The 20,264-nt window shown below is 41.3% G+C and overlaps 1 protein-coding gene across 1 annotated transcript in view; it reads right to left on the bottom strand.

Annotated features, from left to right (window-relative positions):
- The window catches only part of LOC308120227 (ryanodine receptor 3), a 153,843-nt gene that overhangs the window by 64,399 nt on the left and 69,180 nt on the right, over positions 1-20,264 (bottom strand). Inside the window, exons 19-28 of the mRNA XM_080480701.1 lie at positions 19,750-19,942; positions 16,334-16,550; positions 13,934-14,038; positions 11,047-11,150; positions 7,639-7,722; positions 7,246-7,405; positions 5,635-5,782; positions 5,144-5,346; positions 4,143-4,317; positions 10-218 (exon numbers count right to left, since the gene is read on the bottom strand). Of these exons, the coding sequence (XP_080336827.1) occupies positions 10-218; positions 4,143-4,317; positions 5,144-5,346; positions 5,635-5,782; positions 7,246-7,405; positions 7,639-7,722; positions 11,047-11,150; positions 13,934-14,038; positions 16,334-16,550; positions 19,750-19,942 (1,598 nt within the window). The remainder of the gene's footprint in view (positions 1-9; positions 219-4,142; positions 4,318-5,143; positions 5,347-5,634; positions 5,783-7,245; positions 7,406-7,638; positions 7,723-11,046; positions 11,151-13,933; positions 14,039-16,333; positions 16,551-19,749; positions 19,943-20,264) is intronic.

Genomic DNA, 20,264 nt, shown 5'->3' with positions numbered 1-20,264 from the left:
GTTCCTCACGGCAATGTGGTTGTGATCCTTTGGCACGTTGACAAATGTAGGCAGCCGCTTGCTGAACCACATGGTGACCTCTCGGTTCATGTTGACAGCGAAGGGTTCGAAGCCTTCCTGCAGGCCGCACATGGTGTAGTACTTGAAGGTGCTGGCGTCCTTCCCCAGATTCATACGACCCACCTGAGCCAACCCGAGGCTGCAGACTGGAATGAACCCTGCGGTGTAGAGTCAGAGGCAGGAGACAATTAAGTCTCAGAGAAGAAACGCAGCAAGAGGGGACGAAAAAAAAAAAAGAAAATCAATCCAGCTTTTGCAAAAAGGCAATTTACAAGTGTCACATTAAATAAGGGTTGTTTCTTCAGAAGGAGCCACTTATTTTTCACTTATAACCTCAGCGTGGTCATTCTAGGTCAGAGCTGCCTGCGTTGCTCAACCGAACAGAGGACTGGGTCTATTAATATAATGTATGTCTAACATGAATTGAACTGTTTAATTCCCTTATAGCACAAGCAAGGGGTTTTGCTGCAACATGTTTAATTGACTTCTTTCATCAATTCTCCAAATTCACTGTGAAAACTAAACACATACAAATAAAATGCATCACTTTAACACAATATATGTTATTAATAAACGCTCAACTTTTCAAAATGACACTTCTTGGAAAGGTAAAAATTTCAGTGCGCCTTGAGCAGAGTGACAGATTTCTGTATTGGTTTTTAAAGAAACTGTTGAATTATAGGGTTCCTCTTTGAATCCAAAACTAAGATCACTAACTTGTGACCCTGGTTTTCTTACTCGCCCATCTGAGCTTGATATTCTTTCCTCCGTCGTGACCAAAACATGTTTGCCAAATCCTGCACACGATACCATCATTTTCAAAGATAAAGCTCTTCTCTGATCCTGGTGGAGGTAGAAGTATTGTGGACATCACTGTTTAAATGGGGTTTGGAAATAAAAGGACCAGATGAGTTATCGTCAGCGGGAAGTACTTCCCTGCCAAAAACTGATTTCCGTCCACGCTTTTATCAGGATTTACAGCTAAAATGTAAAAATATACTGAACTGTATCACGTATGTATAATAATAAAATAGCCAATATAAAAATTATAATTTCTTTATTTTACATGTAAACCATTGGTAAATCATCTCAATTATTTTTATTTTGTATGAGACTTTCCCAGAGACTCACTTCAGTTGTTACTGTTTACATACAGTTTAATATATTTGTACATTATAACTGTAAATCCTAATAAAAGCAGCTGGAACAGAACAGGCGTCCCCAGCGACTGGCGAGTGTGCACTCAGAATCAGTTCTTGCACACCGGCACATCCACCCTGCAGCTTTACTCACGGCGCTATTTATGTTCTTACTCTGAAATTAGACTGATTGTTACACACTTTGTCACAATTGATAATCAATCAGTTCTATCCACCGCTCTGTATCATTTGAAGATGATTCTATGACATCTGAACATCGTGTTGCTGATTCAGCAGTAATGTTCCACTAAAGAAACATCTATACCACTGCAGCTTGGCTGTTTATGATTATGTGGATCTATAAGTTTGATATTTGAAGATAATAAAAGATAAATCGGGCTTCACTTCTCCACCTCACAATCAGCGCTGCCAGGTTCCCCGTCTCCAAAATGTGCGTGTGCAAGGTTCAAAAATTGGCCTACCGGTACGCACAGTTAATTTTTTTTAGATCACAAACTTTGCATTGGGAAGTGGCGTACGAATCTTTCAGGGCCCATATTGTGCGTAAGCAACCTTTAGAAATGAGGCCCCTGGACATGAAAGACTAACGATCTGGATGCAACACCTATGGAACCGATTCCGAATAGCAAGTTGCACTGTGTGAATTGCCTGCAGGGGTGCCAGCAATGCCTGGGATGGAAACAACATTAGTGGGGGGAAAAAGAGATACACCGATCCAGCCTCTTCCACAAGACAGAATTTAACATTTGATATGGAGACTGGCGGCTTATGTTGCTGTTGGTGGAGACTAAAAATCACTATTGTGGCTAAAACTTTCCAATGGCAGGTAGCCATTTCATTTGGACTGCACATCATCACAGTTTTCATTACCGTCATCCAGGATTTCCAATGCCCTTATGGCATGCTTACAATTATGCAGAAAATTCAATAACTCCATGTTCAAGGCTTGCCACAGAACCCAGTTGAAGCCAAAGTTAGAGCTTGTCCCTGTATGCTTTAGCAATTACAAATGGATTTCCTTATCTTTCTTCCAAAAGCACCTGCGCGGCCCTCATAGTCATTCCAAGTAGGAAATACATGTTTACTTTGCTTGTCCGCCCCGCGTCTATGGAGCAAGTAAATCTTTGTCTTTTATGCTCCTTTGGTCAATCAATGCCTTAAAAGAATGTTTTCAGTCACTGTATTTCAGTGGATTCCCTCTGAACACTAGATGCTCGGGAATTGGAATTCTGTTGGTACTTAAAGCATCTGGCAGCATTTAATGAGCTCTGCTGTAGTTTCAGTGGAGCCTGTTGTCACTTGTGTGGAAGGAAAAACTAGCGGAGGAGGAGATCAGACGAGAGCTCGCTCTTGGTTACCTGTCACCGTGTCATGGTCTGATACGTCTTCTTCCATGACTTTAATTTGATCATACACCAACATCCTAGCCTGTGCAGCATTCAGATCTTTCACAGGCTCCAAATGCTGTATCCTTTGACGTCTTTGCTCCAGTCTTTTGAAGTGCTCCATGTTATTCTTCAAATTGAGCTTTCGGCTGAGCTCCTTCCCTCTCTCTCTCTCGATTCCTCCCCTCACTTCTTCTGCTTCACGTTCCAAACAATGCCGCATAGCTGCTGCCTCATGATTGATCAGCTGTCTTCCTTTTCGCTTCATGCCACATTTTCAGAAAGGCTTTTCAGGATAGAGGAAGCAAAACCTGATTTGGATTTTAGTTGAAATGAGACCTACTTCTGGCCAATTTGGCACTTCTTCTAGAATCTTCCCATCAAACCGGCTCAAAGCTCTGGACACGACAAACTTCAAAGATCTCTCTACACAGCGTGACATTGACAGATTCTACTGCTCAGGAGTGGAGAACTCTGGAAGATGATCATAAATGAGATGTACATCTGCAGATTAAATTTTTTTTCATAAATCCAGCTGAAGTTCTGCACAAGCCCTTCAATTTCATCAGCTTGCATTTATTTTCCTTTGCATGCGACCATCATGACTCTCTGACTTTGTCATTGCTGCTGTTTTTCTTCTTGACGACTTTTAGCATCATCAAACAAATTAGTCTTTTCAGGAACAATGTGGTTACTAAACTAGAAGGTATATGTGACTTCAACAAGAGAAAAGTATTTCAGAACATACACAGAACCTTATAAAGGTAAAGTCATTTGTTTTCATCAGCAATTGTGATTATGTCAATAAAACCTGCTGTGGGTCAGATTCGGAAGTGGAGACTTTCCAGAGGCAAGAAGGGGAACGATGGAAGAAGCAGCACAAGAATAAAGAACAGGTACATTGGCAAAAACACAATGTACCTGTGTAGTTGGAGTTTCCGACTCTTACCAACGTCTTGCCTCGTTAAAACATTATGTTAGCATATGCTAATGGTATTAGCAGGAGCCCTTGGTGCAAGTTTCAAAAGAACAAATTTGAGAGAACAGCTTTGTGCATAATGCTGTGAAATTTGAATGTAAAAATACAGGGTGGTAGGAATGCAAAACCCAACTCCTCCAGCAGACTTAACAAATTAGTGCATTTTTGACATGACACTTTAGAGTAAAGAAAACAACCAAATAACAAACTGAACTTGGGAGTCTCAAACCAATAGAACACAGAATTTACACTTCAGGGACAGTTTTCTTCTGTGTTTTTGTATTTTGTGAAACCAAGAACTGAGTATTGGCACTTGTTCAGGCATTGACTTGGCTTATTACCTTATAAAGCAAATGTTTATTCTATTCACTGTGAAGGTTTAACAGAATCTCAATGACACCATCCAAACTGGCTCCAGTTGCTTATTGTATCTCATATCCTTTTCAGGCTGCAATAAATCTTTTTCATGAACCCCGCCATCGGTCTGGAGCTGGTGAAACAATGTCCAACAGCCATATTTTTGTCTCCGCATGCACAATTCTACAAGCTCTTTCTCACCATCCTCGGTCTCGAAGTCGGTGAAGCAGAGCTCGGAGCCCTTCGTGGTGATCAGGATCTCTCCATTCAGAGTGAAGATCATGGACTTGTCCTCCATGTTGATCATGCAGCCCACCACGTCTCCAGCGTGCCAGCAGCGCCCGAACAACCGACTGCCCATGTTGAGACAGTGGCCCTACGTACGACAGGGAAACAGGTCAGGAAAATGCCTTTTTGCCAGCATGATTGAAAATAAAGACGTATAAGTCAAGGGTAAAACTGTTCATTACTCTGGCAAAACAAATCATTTTGGAATTTATTATTCATATATAATGGAGGAGTGTAGGTTACAATTGGACACTTCGTATATGGACTAACTTGCCATTAGTTGTAACAGTTGTAATTACAAAAGCTAGAATTTGCTTGGGAATAAATGCAAACAGTTGTTAACCGTCATATTGTACCATGTAAAACAAAACACGAGGAAGTCCAGAATTCTACCATAAACTTGATTTCTTTTCATTGGCTTCTTGTAAGACCTACGATAAAATTGTTGATGTTCAAAGCTCCTGAAAACCAGAATTAATCACTTTTATTGTAGTTCAGCAATTATGCCATTTCCATGTAAACGGACATCGTTTTCAATGTTGTAACCGCAAAAATTATGTGATTTAACTTAAAACGTCTCTAATTTTAGGATCGGGCTTAAAACAGTCCCATTTGATGCAGGTTATTGTTTGAATGGGCTCAGGTCAGTCGGAACCATTTTCTAGTGTAGCTGCTATAGGTTTGTAAGGCTGAGTGACCTTTGTGGAGGTTCTCTCCATAAATTCATAAATCACCATTCCATTGATCTTCTAAACAGCTTTTATCCAATGGCAACATCAGTGTCCAGTGGTTTATGTTTTCCTCTCTACCTCCAGGTAGGAGCTCGGCTCGTGAACTGGAGTCATCCTCACACACTTTGAAAACTCCTCAATGAGAGCCTACCACAGACACTCCATCATGGTTGACAAGCTTACCCGATGTCCATCAAAGACGAAAGCCAGCTCATCCGTGCCGAGCTCCACATCTGGCTTGCATCCCGGCCGGGCCCAGCCCACCCTCATGTCTCCTCCCGTGACGGCCTCAAACTCAAAATACCATTTCCCAGTCTTCACTGCATACGTCCTCTCTGCCCTGAAGAAGCGGATCTTATCGATGCTGAGCCGCTCAACCACTTGTCCTACTTGGTGGGAGGCACAGTCACAATGGAGAGCAGAACACAAAAGCCAATCATTGGAATATTAATTGCAAAAAAGAACCCTGTGGGAGACGTGAAAGGCAGCTATATCACATCCTTACTCTCTCTCGCTTTAAACTGAAAGAGGAAGGCAGAGCACCATATCAACTGGAACATTAAGTCAGGATAAAATGCTTTATCCATATTCTTTGTTAGGAGCATGTTATCGTGTTCTGCATAATTTGAACTTGTGTGCATTCTGATAGGCGTATCTCTACGGGTGGAACTCACCGCCTTCCTGGTCCGAGGGCTCGATGTTGTATCCGTAGCCAATCAGGGTGCGAATAGCCTCCCGCAGGCTGTCCCTGTTCGACTTCTTGGTGCGCTCATCCAGCAGGATATAAGGAACCAGGCGAGGATTACGCTTACTCTTCAAATCCTGCACGCAGTCAGAGGACATTTTTATGCTGAGAACTTCTTTCAAACCATCCGTGCTCGTCTCATCAGTCGCGGCCGAGGCTCGAGGGAGCCGGCTCAGTCTCACAACTGATGTCTGCTTCAATGGTGCTGTCACTCCCACTAATTGAGAAGTTAATTGTCCATTTATTGCTATCGAGCTCCTGCTACTCATCACTTTTATTGTTTTTCTGTGCTATTTTTCATAATTTCTCCCGCTGGAGGCCAAGGCACAGTCACCAACGTATCACATCTGTGCTTGTTAAGATATGTGGACATTTACCTGACAGCTTGTTCCCTATGTATTGTAGAGTCAATTTCATAGACAAGATAAAATGGCACTTAATCAGCGGGTCTGTGTTTTGATTTTGATCCGTGTTCATAAATATTATGAGTCCATAAATATCATGAGTCATTTTAACAAACTTAATGGTTCAAAAAATTAAACAATCAACTTCGTTTCTTTGAAACACGGTCAGATATGTCGCTGCCCCCGACTCCTCTGCAAACAACAAAAGCACTCCACCTGTGCGTCCTGCTCTACATAATTAGTTTCTCCACCGATCAACACATATATTAGTCAAAAAAGTAAATAAAAAGCCAAAATAAGAATTCTCTTTCTATACAAAGCCAGTCCATGTAAGTACTCTGAGTTTTCATTTCAATTGTTTTCCTTTTGATAAACCAAAATTTAATCATGTCGAATCGTCAAATCAAAAGAACTGATAAATCCAGAAATGGCTTCTCTACTCCAGCCCCAGTTATAAGGCAATATGTCTAACCATTAACCTTTCAGCAAAAGAAGCCTTACTGCTACTCCGTATTAAAGAAAATATTATAGTTACTTACTACTCAGTCTTTTCATGCAGTATACATTATGCTGCAGTAAACAATATTTTAGCAAAACAATAAATGTGTGCACGTGTATATAAGCAAAATAAGTTTCTTGATCCTTCCTGAAAACAAAATATTTTTGCGGGGCAGTGATTCACCGACACCCCAAGTCACTCAGTCATTGGTCTCATGAATGAGGCAAAGTTTATTAACAGGCCTTTCGAGGGTACTGGATCTAGTTTTTACCGGTACACATCGAATAACATCCAAACAAGACACAAAAACAGGCTTTTACATGTACAAAGCAGGGATCTCTGTTGGTACAGCCTCGCCTTCTCTCGATACTTTCCCTCAACACAACATACATAAACGAATACCCTGATATTTTCTATGTCACCTCAGACATGGTCAAGAGAGATGCCTCCGAGGTGAGTTATACCTGCTCTGTCAGTGTTTGCTTTTTAAGATTTGAACAATGTCTTGGTGTGTAGCTACTAATTATTCACAGTTGGAAAATGTCAATGTTTAGTCAGACGAGCACACAGGCAGAAGCCATAAAAAAACTGGGATAACATGTGTTGTGTTTCTGTTTATTGAGTAGCTGCAGAGTACCTGCTGAATGCCGTACGTCCATCCCTGTTTGATGCGGTCTTTGGCCCACACGTTGTGTGCGTTCTCGGCCAGTTTATCCACCAGCAGCTCCTGACCCGGGGTCAGTTTTATGTCCGAGAGGTCCAGAGGGGTCGGCTTGTATCCGTTGGACATCATGTAGCTGAAGGAAAAACAGATAAGAATTAATTTTATTTCACCCACGGCTGAACAGCAATGTTGTGTTATCCATAGTGACACAGGAAAGCCATTGTGATGCTGGATTTATCATCCTGTGAATTCAAATATTTACCAAGATTAGGACTGTTTTATATGTATTTCAATCAAGATTTGCTCCCATGCTGTTCATTTCTGAATAGAAATAAGCAAAACAAATTGAGTTCTAACAGTACGTACTTCTTTGGGAGTTTGATCTTTTTGAGAGAGTCTTCGGCGTTTGGATTCACGTGAACTACCCGACAGCCCAGTGCCAGCAGGGTCCTGTGGAGTAAAAAAACAACATACTATAAGAACATTTGAATAGATTTGTCTGTATGTTGGTTTTAATTTGCACCAAACACAATCCCTTTCTGTTCCTAACATTTTTTTTCCTGAGCTACATTCTCTCTTTTCATCATTTTCAATATAAAAACAATATAGGGCAGTCAAGACTGCTGGGGAAAGTTTGGCTTTAGATAAACAAAGCAGGTGCATATATGCTAACCAGCCATAACATTAAAACCACTGAAAGGTAAAGCATTTGGAAGATTTTCAAACACTAACTGTTTTAAATTTTATAAATTTTTACAATTTGCTTGGTGGTTTGGTGGGCCAGATTGGATCTACGAGCAGGCTAGTTTTGGCGCACGGGCCTTATGTTTCAAACCCCTGGTATAGATTCTACAATAGACTGGAAACCGCACCAAGTGTCATATTCTGTTTTCTTTGACGTGTACAAATCTAATTCTTAAACCCTCTGAGTAGACAAAGCGTCAGGCCCCCTCTGTGACCCGTCTGGAGTCCTTCCAGACGGGTCGAGGACCCCAGGTTGTGAACCACAGCTCAATGCAGAAAGAAATGTAACATAACACAATAGCATAGCAAGAGCCCATCATGCAGTAAAGATGAGGAATGAATATGTTTTTTTCTCAATCCCTCAGATATATTACACCCATCTATTGTTTGTGGGAGGATTGTATCTTATACAGTTCAATGCTACACTTAGTAATTAATATACTTAAAAATAAAAAAGGCCTGTTTATAGTGGGCCGTAGGCTTTTATTGAGGCAATAAATGTAATAAAAATCAAGTGGCACTCATGCCTTTTAAGGTGAGTTGACAACTATTAAACTGTAGTAGAAGACCCTCAACGTTTGTCTACTAGGCTAATTAAGCATAGTACGACGCAGTTTATGAGATGAGTTTTAAAATATTGAACATAGTGGAGAATATGAAAGGATACAGCATTCAACATTAAAGCAGCATTTTGAATATTTGCATGAAAACGTGTCTGTAAAAACAAGTTCTGAAGTCACTGAAGGAAAGAATTGGTTCAAATTCAAGCTATTTTAGCTTTAAAGGGAATATTTCCATATCTACATCCACATTTCCTGGTCATTAAAGTGTTTTTCTTGGTTTGAGTTGTAACTTGTCATTAAGAGGTGACGCTGGAGTGTTCAAGTGTTAAACAAAAAGCCCGTAGGTCAAGACCGAACCCTAGGAGGCTCCAACCTGGCTGACAAAATCACCAAGTAAATAGTAAAAATTTCAAAGAAAATATAGATTTTTTTTTTTTAAGCGTTTTGGACACAACACAACACTAACACCCGAGTTGAGATATCAGTCATGCTGACATGAAAGATAGCTCCCTATCGTGTCCCTGTCGTAATAATTGTTTGGTTTTGTGAAAATATCGACATTTCCATCACGTATACTCTGCGCCATGACAAAGGCTGGCCACACAGTCCAACCCACTTAAGATTAAATTAGGGTTTATTCCAGTTTCACTCCCAACATTCAGGAAATTTGGGTCTGCAATCAGAATAGATACAACGTTCAATGCAAACGAAGGAAACTTCAAGTATTTCTTTGTTACAAGGTGTGCTTCAGTACAGCTCCCCTCCAATGTACTTGGTATGACCTTGGTCATTTCTGCAAACCATCTCCACCCTGTGGTATCACGTGGCTCCATAGTTAAATATAATGTAATACACACAAGGTATTGTTTTCTTATCTCCTTTTCCCTGAATATGCAGATGCACCGATAGTGTCACAGGGTTTAGAGGCGTTCAAATGGAGCAGTGGTGGGTTAAATTGTTTCCTAATCTGCTAGGAGAGAAAGGGCAAACATCCCCATGGGATTGAACTGGGTGTGAAGGGTATATGACACATTTTCTTCACACACTGTGGGAGGACAAAGACAGTAAAAATGAGTTTTATGTCACCCAGCTGGGTCTTCTACAACAAATTTAATCGCAGCACAATTATATATTCTTAAAAAAAAGGAAGACATGTAAACCCAGTGTGACGAGCTGCATTCGGACAGATATGAGCACAACCGAATGTTAGGTGGAGCACTGAGGAGTCCACAAGGAAAGGACTCTGGATGAGCACCAATGAAAATGAAGATTTGTGAAATCTGCCTGGCAACAGGCATCGGTGTGTGGTGAGAGGAAAATGTCTTCTTTATGCATGTGGAGAGGTGCACGGAGCTGAATGTGCATATGCATACTGATGTATTTGCCAGTACTCAAGTGTGAGCACGCACAGACGCATGTCAGAATTTGCAGAAAAATGTATTTGATTTTGTGAATTTTAAATGTTTAATGTAGAGTTGTTTGCACCTGTAAATGTCTCCTATGACAAATACATAATCCTAAATGATTTGCACTCCAGTTGCAACCTCACTTTATTTAAGCCACTTCCTGTAATGCTACATTTGAAATCACAGCACGGCACTACATTGTTACCCAGTGATATGAAAGAGATATATCTAAAAGGATGCAATGCAGTTTAAGAGGAACAACTGTGAGCCTGCAAATGTTGAGAGCAAAGAAAATGTATCATGTTGAGCATAAATCTGCAACAAACAGCGTTTCTGCCACAGACAGAGATAAAACCAAACATTTGAAGGTTCTTGTCAGGATGCACACACACCAACTGAATTGCATGCGCAAATTTCTGTATAGGTGTATTGAGACATATACACACAGCTCTGTACCTGCAAGAAATTTTGCTACAGTTTATTAAAGTATTTGCTCAGCTCTCTAAAGATTTAATTCAGGTGTTCCAATCACTTCTATGGGCACAGGTGTACAAAACCAAGCACCTGGGTATACAAACATCTGTGAAAGAATGTGTTGCTCTCAGGAGCTCAGTGAATTCCCGAATTCGTACAGTAATAGGACGCTGCCTGTGCAATAAGTCCAGAAATTACTAAATATTCCACAACCAACTGTTCGTAGTAGTATAAGAAAAACCAAACTTCTTGTGATCTTCAGATTGGCTCAACAACAGCATGGAGAGAACGTCAGAGAGCTGCTATAGCTGAAAAGGCTGGACCGACATCATTAATTTAAATCCTATGGTTTAAGAATGGGATGTGACTGTGTGTTAAGGCAGACGAACGGATACTTTTGGCAATATAATGTACTTTATAAGGCCTAAACATGAGAGTGTTTCTCTTTCCTTGATTAAAACATCTCCCTCAAAAACATCCTATTCTGCCTTATGTAAATTGTTGCTGGTTCCATGTTTGTGTTTCACCATTTTCCTCTCCAAAAGTAAAAGACATTAAAGGAAATCCATCCATTGTGCTCAACATACTTCAGAGTCTCGGTGGACATCTGCAGATTGTAGTTCTTTTCGGTTTCTGGCAGCTTGGAGAAATCCACCAGGCATGGATGCTGCCGCTTATTATCGTCCCTTATCTGTGGAGAAAGAACAATAAGAGAAAAAAACAAAAAAAAAAAACAATCAACCTTTGTTTCTTGTCCTCATCGCTGCTCATCTGAAGCTTCTTATTTATGCACATCACGTGGAAACGTTTGCTAAATTTATGCATATGAGTTACACAGCCCTGTAAGTCAATGTGAACTAACAAGAGGGGGGGGATGTGTGGCTTCAGTACAGAGTGCTACTGGTTGCAGTGATAAGACAGTCTACTCTAGTGAGCATGTTATGGAGGAGGAAGAAGGAGCATGTTTTCTTGGGGGAGACGGGAAGGTGTGCAGCTGGAATACCAAGCGAGAGGTGGAAACGCGTCTCTCGGGGCTGCGCTTTATGCCAAATAATCCCTGTGGCGATGCCGCGCGGAGGAGGCGGCATGGCAATGCTGGATGTTTACCAAGAAAACATGCGGGGCTGTGCACAGATATGCAGCTGTGTGTGCGGGTTCAATGAACACCAGACAGCTCTTTTGTGAACAGTACAAGAAGTACGGCAAGTCTTTGAGAGTGGTTACAGGATTATACTCGCTGCACAAACAAAAGGGGACATTTAAAAACGTGGTGCTGTTGCTTATTGATCATTACCTTTGCTGCAGGATCTCTAAAGGGGATCAGAATGAATGCAAACAGCTACACAACTACTTGATATCTGCACGCTGTCAGGGTGAGTTTATAAAAACTCCCATAATGCAATAGCAATAGGAGAGGTTTTTGGGACATTTCACTGTATTTCTCACCAGAAGGTTTCATTAAAGTTGACTTTATGTTGGGATTGTTGCCATTTTTATCAAGTAAACTCTACGGCCCAAACACAGTAAATCTTTAAAGTTAAATTTTAAGGTTTTTTATGGCTCTTGTTTATTCATGTGGGTCATTCAAGATGAAACTGAAATGTCCAAACTGAAATGTATTTGCCGCCAATGATCTATACCAACAATATCAAGCTACATTCAAGCCAATTAAATCATTTCTGATAAATATCCTCAATCGAAATTGTTTTTTTGTTTTATATGTGGGAGCTTCAACTGTATTGTGACCCTCAAATCCTCACATGCTTGTTGTCTTTCAACATTTTGTAAACAGTGGCCTGTTTCTTATATTACAAATGCATTAACAATGTCTACTTATTTTTAAAATCGCCATAATATTTCAATATATATTCTTGAATATCATCATTCTCATAATTATTTTAAAATGTGGAGCTGCTGTGGGATAAATTAAATTCCTATCAGGGCCAGTTCACATGACAATTCAAATTTTCAAGTGAAAACGCAAAACTTGCGCTGGGTTTTAGGTGGACGTTTACACAACAATGGTGGCACTGAAAACTTTTGGAAAAAGCTCCAACTCCGTCTCCATGTAGACGGAGGAAAATGCAACTTTGAAAGTCACCGCAGTAACAATCCAACTTGCTCATCCGGCCATACTAATGTATGTGTACTCGCCATTGTTAATGTTCATAGCGTATTGTTCTCTGCACAGATGCGTGTGTTGTTTTATTACAAAAACAAACAGTGCCCACTAGTGGCCCAACATGAATACTGCATTTTCATTGATTTCAAAACATTTCCGTCTAAACGCAAAACTTTTCTGAAACAGAAAACACAAAAACGTTTTCTACCTGAAACTGTTGCATAAACAGGGCCTCAGTCTCACTTAAAGTAATAATTTTAGATTCAATCCAACATTTCTTCATGGTTTACATATGAAACGTGGCTGTTAATGACAATCAAAACTTCTTTTGCAAGTTTGATGCTTGAATTTGAAATATCTTGTCTGTTCAGTCAGCAAATACTGCGACCGTTACATTTAGGAGATTACTTTGCTTTCTTTTACTCTAAGAAAATGTCTTTTTCTGGCTGCCTCTGCCCCTACAGTTCCCTGTCGATCACCTCAAATGGAGATTAGATTTCGAACCGACCGATTCTTGTATTGTATTATAGACATAAGAGCTGTGCTTCCTATTGTTCCTGCTTGTGGGTTTTGTTACTTTAAGCACAAAACAGAACACTTTGGCATTATCCTGAGGGCACAATAAACCGGAGCATGAATAATGAGTCTGTTGCCAGCAGAAAAACATTGGTATTTTTAACTAAGTCGTGTGTTTTTCTTTCAGCTGACTCTCACAGCAGGTTTTAATGCTGTTCTTTAAATGGCATAGCAACACTCAAGCATACATCTGGATCATGATCTTAAAAGTAAAAATAAAAAATCAATTAGACAGCCCATTACCTTTTTTTTTTTTTTTTTAAAAGAAGAAAAAAGAGGCAAAACTAAACGCTTGTCATTTAAAAGACTGACTTTCCGTTTGGTTTATTGTGTTGGTAAAAGTGCCAAAGCCTCCTGTTCTGCCCTTGGGTGAAACACAAGGTTGTAATTCATGAGTTCCACTAAAACACAGACACAATGAAACTGCTACTTACAAACAAACTGGAATGAGTTATCTACATGAGAGATATGAAAAGCACTCCAAATGGGAGAATGAGAGCGTTTCTTTCCACTTACCCTCTTTTTGGTGTGAACCGCAAATTATAAAAGAGAAAGCAAGATGACGTACAGGCCTTTTGTGATGGTTCAGTTCTGATACGACTAAAGGCTAAAAAGCTGACTTTTAACTCAAAGATATTGGGGAAAGATTTGTCATTGCAATGTTTTTTTCTCCACAAGTACTGCAAAATGTATGGATTATGCTTGTAATCATTGGCACCGAGTGATGATCGTGTTGTAAGAGGATTAGAGAGGCAGAGGAACAATCCGTTTCTCACCTTGCCGTACGACCAGCCCAGCTCAATCTTATTCATACCCCACAGCTCGTGGATGTTCTCGGCCAGCTTGTCCCGAACCTTCTCCAAATGAGGTGGCATGACAATCTGAACAATGAGAAAACAAATGGGATCAGAAAATGGGGAGATATTTATAGGAGGGTAAAGTGACACAGACTGCGGGATGTCATACTGCAAAGTGAGCGGTCTTCCTTCATCGGGCTTTACTGCACCACATCAAACATGCACTCATTTTGTTATCCGCGCTGTAGAGAAAATCGTCTGAAGAAATATTAAGATTGGACATTTGACTCCTGGGGCCTGCTCTTTGTTTTGGAGGTTTTCTGGGGCTTTTGGCCTGAGGAGATTGCCGTGTGCAGAAACTGCGATCAGTCACCATGTTCCCGCCTTTTGAGAAGTCGGGGTGGTCATCTCATTTCCCACATTCATGACTGTGGGGTGGTTTGTGTGCATGCATTTAAGGCCCTCGCATACTCCCAAAAGAACCCATAAGAACAAGAAGAAGGTCAGCCAGCTGCCGCAAATAAATGCTTGTTCGGCAGGAGAGTTCATATAGAAGCCATCGATCTCGCAGGCCACGCCCCCTCACAGCAGGCACACTTCTGTGAAGCAGCGTTTTAACTTTTCGACTGCACAGCTTATTTCTCACTTCAAATGTTTTCGGAAATACATTTCCCTGGATTGTTTCAGTAATAAAACAGAACGTTTGTGTCCAGGCTGCGATGTTGGTCAGGTTTTAACTGCAGGCGCTGACAGCTTTGAGTGATGCGTTCGGGGGCATCACGTAACTCTGTACTCCAACATGCTAACGAGCTGCAGGGCTCAATAGGTAGCGAGGCTACTTGCTAAAGTTGATTAAAATATGACCGATAAAGTCATTAGCGAGCTGCATGAGTAGCACATGGCAATGCCAAAGTGTCGGCAGTGCAGCACCGACATACTAGCAGCCAAATTTCTTTGGCCAGAAGTCGTTGGCCGAAGAAACTTACGTCATTTGCCAAACTTTCTTGTTGTTCTTACAGAGTATGAATCGGCCTTTAGTATTGCCATGCTGCCTCCACTTCTGGTGGGTTGTGGGAGGCAGGATTCATGGTTGGTGGTGCCCTTCCCCCAACCAAGGGTCTAGTGCAGTGATTCTGACCCTCCAAAAGTTGATGAATCCTCATAACACACTATGAAATACAGTTCCTTTATGTAAACAACATCGGGAGGGTTTACGGCCGATGAAATATTCAAATATTGCGGGCAAGTCGAGAATGGCGACCGTCACAACCAATCAGCAGACGGCTGCGTTGTCGCTCCTCCTCATAGACCCATTCTTCAGTGCTCGGTACCTCAACGGAGGGGTGACGGATAATCGTAGCCGGTGATCGCGGTTTTTTCTGTACCATCCACAACTCTTTCGGTGGGACAACACAAAAACCCGTCCCGCCCTGCCCCGGCACAAAAAGCGCGATGGGACCGGGGCTCTCGGTACACTTCATCTCGAGGTGTTTGGTGGCCTGGTGTCGCTTCAGATTGCAGTTTCAAACTTTCAGTCTCCATTTTTTTTTACCGCAAACGCTGTGGTTTTGTGGTTTATATTTTTTTAATGAAAACATAAATTTTTAATATAAATGCTTAAACTGAGTAGTTTACTGAACAATGAATTAAAGGCTGACTCACCTATTTTAAGACATAAAAAAAAAAATGTCACCTGTTAAAATCAGTCTGACACTGGTCAATGTGTTTCTGCAGTAAACAGGTATTTTTGAAACAAGACGACAGTTCAATACACAGAAAAATGAAAAGTGTGAGAAGAGAACAACTAAATTACAAAAAGATCAATCAAGGAGAAAGCCACACAGGAAAATCAAAAATCAGCCAGATATGAGCACTGCTGAAGGGAAAATGGTTGAATGGACGGGGACGAGGCCCGAGTCTTCTGTACTGAAGAGGACCACGACAAGCACTGGGTCATAGAAGCAGTGCAGACGAGGAAGCGGGGACAATGAACCAGGTCACCAGAGCCGACACGCTGTCCCACACCTGGAGCAGCGCAATGATCGAGTGGAGGGGGCGTGGCCTATTTGTCAAAAGTGACAGGTCGGTCACGCCTCTGTAACATCAGCTGATATAAAGACACATCATCCACCACCACTGGATGACACCTCTGATGACGGTTGAAAAAAAGCCTACTTGCCTGAACAGAAGAAAAGAGAAAATACTTACAAACTCAAGGCGAAATGAAGCGAATTGAACTATTCATGGTGTTTGTGGTGTCTCGTGTACCTGCACATTGTTTTCCTCACCAAACATCCCCGTCGTTCACTATTATACATCAACACCGAGGGGAACCAGGGTGTGAGTGACACATGGCAGAGCTGTCAGTAAAGACTTTACCTGGCTGGTTTCCACAGGTGTGGGGATGAAGGAGGCCTGCGACATGAACTGCGTGGTGCCCAGCAGGTCTCGGACCCCCTCCGCGTCTCTCTTGTACTCCTTCACCGGCTCCACCTTCATCTTCTCTTTGGGCAGCAGGGCTTCGTAGCACGGAGCGTAACTCGACGGCGGCAGGAACTTGAAGTCGCCGTGTCGGCCGCCCAGCAGGAAGCGGGCCCTGAAGACAGGACATGTGTGACAAATGTTTAGAAGCTTTCTTTATAAAGCTTCTTGGAATGGATGGTGTGTGCGGTTGATTCTGTTTTGGGGATATACCTGCCCCTCTCCTTGTTGACTGTCATGGTAACTTGTACAGAGAAATCAGCTGTTTGAAGCTACAGTTACTTAAACAAATGGAGAACTATTCTAATTCTAATCCTAATACAGTTTTAATGCTTTTTTTTTTTTTTACTTTAATGGACACAATAAAGGTCCTCACTGATGTATTAGGATTTATACTCAACTCAAATTAATAAAAGTGTGAGATAGGCATGGAGAAAAAGGGGTGGGCATGGGATCTACAGTCCATCTGGTCTATCGTGTCCATTATGTAAAACACATCCTATTTATAAGGCACAAACTCAGTCCAAAGCTAAAGAGCTCATTTCTGATCAGCTTTTGTAAGAGATTTTACAACAAAAGTGTCTGTTACTGAATGTCAGGGTCTACAGCAGGGGTGTCAAACTCAGGTCCTGGAGGGCCGCAGCCCTGCATGTTTTATATTTCACAGTATTTTGGACCAGAAGGTTTCATTAAAATTGGCTTTATGTTGATTTTCTCAAGATATTTTTTTTTTTTGCAAAAGTATTGATATTTTCTCCTCGTATACCACAACAAAAGAGCACCTTTAAAGTTTAAATTTAAAGTTTATTATGGCCCTATTTTACCCAGTCTGGCCCACTCAAGATGAAATTGGGCAGTTTGTGGCCCCTGGAGTACATCACTGTTGTAAACCATTTTTTGTGTCCCTTTTTTCAAATTGGTACGAATATTCTCCAACCTACAGGCTGTAAGCAATTAATCTGGGTAAAACATGTGTGTAAACAGAAATCAGCCTTCGCAGACAATTTTAACCAGACGGCAATTAATGAAAGCGGCAAACCAAAATCAAGCAGGCAGCTAAACGGAACCACTTTTCCTCCTCTTAATCCCCTTCAATCAGTCCCCGCCTCGGGAACAGCGACAAGTTTGGCTTGAAACACGTCTGTGGCCATCACTGTGAAGAGGCTCTCCTGAGGACGCCCAAAATAGCTGCACAAGTAGTAGTAGTGACGCAATCCGGCCCGCTCCGACTGGAGCCCTCAATTATTGAGCAGTGTGTGTGTGAGAGGAGCGGGCTGTCGGTTTTTGGCACGTTTAAACCCGTGGAGATGTTCACCCCGTTCACTGGGTCAGCCTCGAGTACGAGCCCTGACGCGTCGCACGCGCTCAGACGTCTTCTAACAGCATCGCTTTGTGGGAAAACTCAAAACCTGAAAACCACAACTGGTAAATAGTGAAATTTGTTATTCGTGTTTAGCTCATTTACAGGTCATTTATTAAGAAGGCAAATATTGCAGTAATATATTGATTTCAATGTATCAGACACAAATGGACGTCACAACAACGTGCTCAAGTTACTTAAGTTAAGCAGTATATTTTGTAAAACTTTAACTCATCCAAGTTTTTGTTTCGTTCAAAGAACATAATTGCCTCAATAATATTTGAAGGGTTTTCAGAATTAATGCAAAGTGAATAAGCAGTATTGGAAAATATCACAATTTGGCCAAAACATGGTGTAAATTTGATTTTATTATGTGTAAATGTGTAAATCATTATTCTCGTTGTATATCTGCATATTGTACTACTTTTAGAAAAAGCCCATACATAACTACTTCTTTTGACTTTTTGTACTTTTATAGTTTCTTTTGTTTACTTTGTATTTTGCAACACACATAAAAAAAAAGTCCTTGTCCTGTCATCTATTTTTCTTTAATCATTAAAGTCTTTCTGGTATTCCTATAACATCATTTCCTTATTGGTTCTAATATTAATCACTGTTATTACACTGTAACGTGAGCGATCGATGCGTGGTGGCCGGCTCACTCGTAGAAGGAGTACACACAGACGAATGGAGACGGATACTGTCTGGAGCAGTCTCTTTACTTCAGTCCACACTTCCTGATTACATCCGCTCGCCATGAATCACATAGCTCGACTTCCTAATAAACAGATAAGTTTCAACTGAGGTAAACATATTTGAAACTTAAGACTATCCCAAGTTAGCTCTTTTAAAAATACTTCTGTAAATATTTTAAAATGCAAATATGTGAATATATCATAACACCAATATGTAAATAACTGCACCAATATGGTAAATGGATTTTAACAACTTATTGACTTGTAAACCTTACAGTACTGTGCATTTTCATTGCACTATTTCTGCTGTCAATGCTGCAGTAACCATATATATTAATCCATGTCTTAAACAGGTAAATAAACGGATTCCTTGCTATTGGTGATGCAATAAAACACCCAGTGTTTAAAAAGAGTGGGTTTTTTTTTCTTTAAAGTAGGGTTGGAAATGTTTTACATGTGGGTGGAATTGAAGGCCTCCACCAAAGAAAACACATTACCTTGTGAACATGTGGTATTTTACATGCTGGAAAGTTATGAGCAAAATGAACACTCCTGGTTATTGTGTGTAGAAACATTCATCAGCCAGTTTGAGGCAGAAACCCTGTGAGTGGATTTCATTCATGAGTGAACGAGAATTCACTTAATACAGTGAAATAATCATATTCAATTTTTGGGGAAATTGGCATATTTTCAAAAGCTGTTAACTAAATGAGGACATATGTTTAAAAAGAACATCTTTTTTTTTTCTTTAACGGTATAAAATAGATGCGGGACATTTAAATGTCGGACCGAATTCTACATGTTGCTTGAACTGCGTGCTCTGTCTTCCCACACCGTCTTTGAAAATTAATTTCTTGCAGGACACTTTGACATTTGGTTATGAAGTCGTCTCTGACGAGTCTCCTGGTGTCAAGCGTCTTCAAATGGGAGCTGCAAAAGGCTGCGGTGCTCCTCAAAGTCAATCACTGATTCATAGAAAAACTGCTGGAGCTTGAAATTTCATTTTAAAGTCTTGTCAATCACACTATCTCCAGTCGCCATGGTAACCGAGAGGAAACTAAAGCCAGTGTTTTAGCTTCTCTTTTTTTTCCTAACCCGTCTCCAATAAAAGCCTTGAGGATTAATGCATTTCAAGCAGACTGAGTAGGTGGATTACATGGATGTGTTCGCCGAGTGTGGGTGTGTTGCATGTGTGTATAAACGTCTCTCGTCTACCGGGTGCTTGTGCGAATGTGAGGATGGAGCAGAGGAACACTCACTTGACCCCCGCGGAGAAGCTGACCACCGGGAAGAAGAGTCCGTCTGTGTTGAAGTTCTCAAACATGCCCTGCACTGGCTGTCCGTTGATCCTGAAGGAGATGCTGGGCGCTCCCAGGTCCAGGCAGCAGCTCACCACGTCCTCTGACGTCAGGATGTGCTGGTTCATGGAGGCCACCGCCCGAGGGATACGACCTGCACACACACACACACACACACACACACACACACACACACACACACACACACACACACACACACACACACACACACACACACACACACACACACACACATGTTAAATACATCCTAGTGGCACAGATCACCTCACTCAGATTCAACATGCAGATACAGAGTCAGAGGAAATCATCCCTGCAGGGTAACAAATCCGTCTCGACGTAAACTGGCAGCAGCCCGGGGGTCACCATTCATCTTTAATAAGGGAGTGTATTCCACCGGCTCACCACACACACACACACACACACACACACACACACACACACACACACACACACAA

This window comes from Lipophrys pholis (assembly GCF_963383615.2).
Source record: "Lipophrys pholis genome assembly, chromosome: 14".
In the NCBI taxonomy this organism is placed as follows: domain Eukaryota; kingdom Metazoa; phylum Chordata; class Actinopteri; order Blenniiformes; family Blenniidae; genus Lipophrys; species Lipophrys pholis.
The sequence above is the reverse complement of the archived record's forward strand: the minus strand, read 5'-3'. Positions and strand labels throughout refer to the sequence as shown.